At 46.0% G+C, this 5,000-nt stretch overlaps 1 protein-coding gene across 2 annotated transcripts in view; it reads right to left on the reverse strand.

Moving 5' to 3' along the window:
- Positions 1-5,000, reverse strand: part of LOC125037751 — an 11,161-nt gene that overhangs the window by 251 nt on the left and 5,910 nt on the right. For both annotated transcript variants that reach the window (XM_047630950.1, XM_047630951.1), the window contains exons 3-9: positions 4,643-4,763; positions 3,747-3,917; positions 3,503-3,609; positions 3,167-3,340; positions 2,781-3,001; positions 2,334-2,671; positions 1-251 (exon numbers count right to left, since the gene is read on the reverse strand). The exon at positions 1-251 is cut by the window's left edge and continues 251 nt beyond it. In XM_047630950.1, the coding sequence (XP_047486906.1) occupies positions 130-251; positions 2,334-2,671; positions 2,781-3,001; positions 3,167-3,340; positions 3,503-3,609; positions 3,747-3,917; positions 4,643-4,763 (1,254 nt within the window). In that variant the 3' untranslated portion in view covers positions 1-129. The remainder of the gene's footprint in view (positions 252-2,333; positions 2,672-2,780; positions 3,002-3,166; positions 3,341-3,502; positions 3,610-3,746; positions 3,918-4,642; positions 4,764-5,000) is intronic.

Consider the following 5,000-nt stretch of genomic DNA (forward strand, 5'->3'; position numbering starts at 1 on the left):
AATTCCTCCACATACACAGAAAAGGAATGAAAAAAAAAAAATACTTCCCACCGCATTAACTAACATTACCACCAAACAACATCCCCCAGCAGGTTACGTTCAGCTGTTCATTGTTCAACTGTTCTGATGTTAAAAGTAAAAAACATCATCCTTTCGACTGGGAGGCGGGCCATAATCTCGAGGAGGGGCGTGGCTATCAAGACTTCTCATGGGGGAGGGTCCTGCCTTCAGATTCACCCGTGGCAGTATGGCTGAAACGAAAAGAAAGGAAATTAAAACGACTGTTTGTACCTTGTCTGTCTTTATTTACTGAGATACAAGTGGGTGGTTTACTGGTGTTGTTTACAGTGGGATATCAGTTATACTAAGTAAACCGATTTTTACTAGCAAAGAGTGTTACAAGTAGATATTGGATTCTTTTTTTCTGTGATGTTTAAGGTAATCATTAGTTTCTTTGTTATAAAACATGATGAATTAAGAACTACATGATATAAAAAGTATGTCAATATACACAATTTTAAATTCATACTTGTAAAAATATTCATCTCAACAAATACATGCATAGAGATATTTCTGTAATAAATAAATATATATGGACATATATATAAGAATATATAATGTATATGTATGTGTGCGTGCTATCACTTTTTTCAAATTATTAAGACAGTAACAAAGCATATTGTGGATATAAAAAGTTATAAAATATATAAAAAAATCAAAACCTCCGTACAATAAATATTCCAAAAAATCCGCAAAAAAATAAATACCTCTAATAGCAACCACCGATTTTAATTATGTCCGTTGTTGCAAACACAAGCTGCTCTCTTTACATGTTATTGCGACCGCTCTAAGAAGCCCGAGTCTGCAACTTCACATGAGCGACCGAGACGGTGGTTGGCGGCCGTGGATTTTCGAGCCCCTGGCGGTCGCTTTAGTCTGCAGAGTGGCTCATGCCGACTTTGCCCACGGTTTGTTGAGTAAAAAGGTATATCATGCGCAGGTTTGTTGAGTGAAATTCTCCTCATTTGTGAAAGAGTTTCAAGAGCTATTTCTTAGAAAATCAGGTGGTTAAAGACCCTGACCCCTCCTAGCATTCATGCCACTCAGCAACGCATGACTGGTCAGGAATGAGATGTAAGAATTCATGAGAAGTCTTAACAAAACTAGTTGACCTTTTTTGTGCCAATGTAGTGGGCAGATTGATTCATTATTAATGAGTGGTACTGGTTTCGTGCCTGCCCCTGAGCATTCCAGGTCTCTGTTTTCTAATACCTAGTCATATAGGACATTTCTCATCAAGCTTTACTGTCCTGAGAACGGAGGCCCCGAGAGCACTGGAATCCATCACACGGGTGATAATGCATCATAATAGCACCTTCTTGACGGCATCTCATCCCCGGCACCTTGAACAAGATGGGGAAAGCAGGGTCAGCAGGGAGCGTATCTCCCGAGGCAATGGAAAGGGAAGACGTCCGCGGCTCTGCGACAATGCCCTTCCCAGACCGCATCTGGACGAAGGGCTCTGTGAACTCTCGTCTTTTCGTCCTCCCTCCGGTGCCGCCTGCAGTGTTTGGGAAAACTTTAGTGTTATCGTGTATTCTTGATGTGAAGGAGACTGGGTAGCTTGTCTGCTTGCCTCTTTCATGTAGAATTTCCTTTCGATTACTGATTTTCGCTTGAACGCTGTTCTGTTGGGGTGGCTTCTTAGCCGATGTGTTTCCCTGTCGTGCTTGGCTTTGCTTAAAGGGTAAGACTGAGGGCTGAGTAGTCGTCCTTCGTAAGGGCATTGGGTACGACATGCGGATGTCCGGTCCTGTGACCTCGTACACCTGAGGACTGCAGGTGTGTCCTATTGTTGGTCATGTTATCCCTTTCTTTTGCTACCTGACCTCTGTTTCTCTCTGCATAGTGTCTGTTTGTGGCAACATCTAGCTTTTGGTCATCTGTTCGATTGGACCGCTCTTTCTTCATGACGTTCCACTGAAGCTCCCAGTCTCGAGCGTGGTCCGCAAGCTTCTCTTGTCTGGTCCTACGAAGTCTGTCAGACATCCTGGCTGTCATGTCCCGCCTAAACGCCGACACTTCCACACCCCCGTGCACTAGCTGCGCCCCTGCTTCATCCTTTGAAATATTTCCCGATAGACTTACCTGTGCTGGATTTTTTCCCGAGGGCTGTTTTTGCGTTTGGTCTGAATTACATTTGTTGTGTTGTGATAGGTTGAGGAGAAGCCTTGGATCACCCTTTGGAAAGACCTTTGAGACCCCCAGATACTCACGCAGCTGCTCCACTTGGGTCGGGTGGCCCTGTCGGTCCCAAGGCTGAGCGTACTCACTTGGTGGTCGTGGGTCGTATGCAGGACTGTTCCCGAGGCCATGATCGCGGCTAGAGGCGTAGCGGCGAAGCGGGGGAGGTTCCTGATGGACTGGCAAGCTTCTTAGCGAATCGTGGCGTTTGGGGAAGTTGTTCGAGGGCGGCGCATCGGGACGATATGAGGGTGACCTCCGAGGACCTCCGTCGTCAGAAAGGTAACCGTGCTCGACCTGCGCCAACGCGCCTGCCTTCATGCCGTCCACATCGTGCGGGTGCGTAGGCCGGAAGCCTGGGTTGAGGTACGAGAAGGGGCGAAGCTCCGACGGCACCTTCGGCAGCTCTCTTGGCGCGGGTGCAGGCCTGTATGATTACAGAAAAAAAACGAAACTTTTTTTTAGACAAAACTGAAGAAAAAATGGCAAGAACTGTTTACACCGTGCCAAATGCAGCTACATCACAAGGAACCTACTGGTTGGGATACACTGGCGGGTGATCCGGGTCGAAGACTGGGTTGACGTGGCCATCACCGACGACGTGTGGCGGCGCAGATGCGTGGTACTGGGTCACTCCTTGGCCACGGGGGAGGTTCCCGAATGCCGAGTCGGTCACTGCTCCTGCACCTGCTACTGCTCTTCCTGCTTGGGAGGCTTCCTGGTGAAACTGCTCAGCTCTTTGCTTCTTCTCTAGTTTCTGTGATGTCAAATCATTGTTATGTTCCCTAACATGACATGAGTAATTAAAGAAAAACATACTTTGAATATACACGTATACTTATGTAAGCATGCATGTATTCATGCAGGTATGTATGTTTATATATATTGGTATCTATGAAGTTCCTGAGAGAAAACTCTATACCTTCTGCTGTCTCTCCTGCTTGGATCTCTTATGATAAGACTTGCAAAACGCGTTCATGACAGTCCCGAACTCCACGAGATTGACAAGCCAGATGGCGAATCCTCGAAAGTACAAGCTTACTGCCAGCGCCATGGGCCCCACGTCTAAGACCACCTGGTAATCGATTTCCAAGAGCTAACAGGAAAGGGAGGAGAAGATAAAGTGTGAAAATGACAGAGTTGCAGTGTGTTTTATTATTAGTTTTATGGTTGCAATTGATCTTGATATCATTTTAAACATTCCGCAGTCTGTTAAGACTCATCCCTTCTTCAACATTGGCAGTAGCCTCAACCTCACCATTATATCATCAATGAAAAATGAGGAGATCGTGACATCCATAATGAGCAGAGAGAGGGTTATGAGAAGCCACGGCAAGTAATAACCCCATCGTTTCCTGGCGTTTCCTGGGAAGAAAGATAAACAATTCGCATAAGACGACGTAACAAGCAATCCATCCATATGAAAACACCCGTAAGTTTAACACAGACAAATACCCAAAATGCTTGTTAACAACACCACGCTACATCCCGATTAACCTCACCGTACATCATGAGGAAGCAGGAGAAAAACCACACCACGTGGAGAACCAGGTATGCGATCTGATACTTGAAGTTCTCCTCGGAGGTTGTTTGAGAGTGCCGGTCTTTGGGGTCGAGTGGGTAGGGGTCCACATTGGTGAAATTGACGCCGTTGCATGTTTCTGCCTCGGTGTCTGAGAGGGGAAGAAAAGACCGAGGGAAAGAGGGGAAGAAAGATCGATGGAATGGGAGAGAAAGACCGAGAGAGAGGGAGAGAAAGACCGAGGGAGAGAGGGAGAAAGACCAAGGGAAAGAGGGGAAGATAGACCGAGGGAAAGGGAGAAAGACCGAGGGAAAGATGGGGAAAGGGGGAAAAAGGTCGAGGGGGAAAGGGAGAAAGACCAAACAGAAAGATGAGACGTAAGACCGAAGGAAAGAGAGAGAGAGAGAGAGAGAGAAAGAGAGAGAGTGAGAGAAGAGATAGAGAGAAAGAGAGAAAGAGAGAAAGAGAGAGAGAGAGAGAGAGAGAAAGGGAGAGAGTGAGCGAGAAAGAGAGAGAGAGAAAGAGAGAGAGAGCGAGAAAGAGAGAGAGAGAGAGAGAGAGAGAGAGAGAGAGAGAGAGGGGGGGGGGGAGGGAGAGAGAGAGCGAGAAAAAGAGAGAGCGAGAGAGAAAGGGAGAGAGAGAGAGAGAGAAAGGGAGAGAGTGAGCGAGAAAGAGAGAGAGAGAGAGAGAGAGAGAGAGAGAGAGAGAGAGAGAGAGAGAGAGAGAGAGAGAGAGAGAGAGAGAGAGAGAGAGAGAGAGAGAAACAAAATAAAAAAATTGGTGTTTTTTATTCCAAATAAACCCTACGTACTTTATTTAGGCGAATATTCATTGAAACAAAAAACAACACAATCCGCTTTTATTTTCTGCACTTACCGTAGAAATACCATGACCAGAAGCTACCGATCTGGGATGTTAACACGTCTGGCGGTTTTATATAGCATTTATTCATACATATTAGCACTGCGTTTAACACCGCGAAGACCACAGCCTCTATCTGCAATAAAATGCCATGCAAGTGATGAGAAAGCGGAATACAAAATATTGATTGAGGAATATCTTGCTCAATCTTCATATATCTTATTTCACGTTTCCTTTCTCTGAGAGAGTGGGCTGGGGGTAGGGGTGGGGGGGTTATATGAATATATAAACACACGCACGCACGCACACACACACACAGAGAGAGAGAGAGAGAGAGAGAGAGGGGGGGGGGGAGAGAGAGAGAGAGAGAGAG

The sequence above is a fragment of the Penaeus chinensis genome, chromosome 24 (assembly GCF_019202785.1).
Source record: "Penaeus chinensis breed Huanghai No. 1 chromosome 24, ASM1920278v2, whole genome shotgun sequence".
NCBI lineage: Eukaryota > Metazoa > Arthropoda > Malacostraca > Decapoda > Penaeidae > Penaeus > Penaeus chinensis.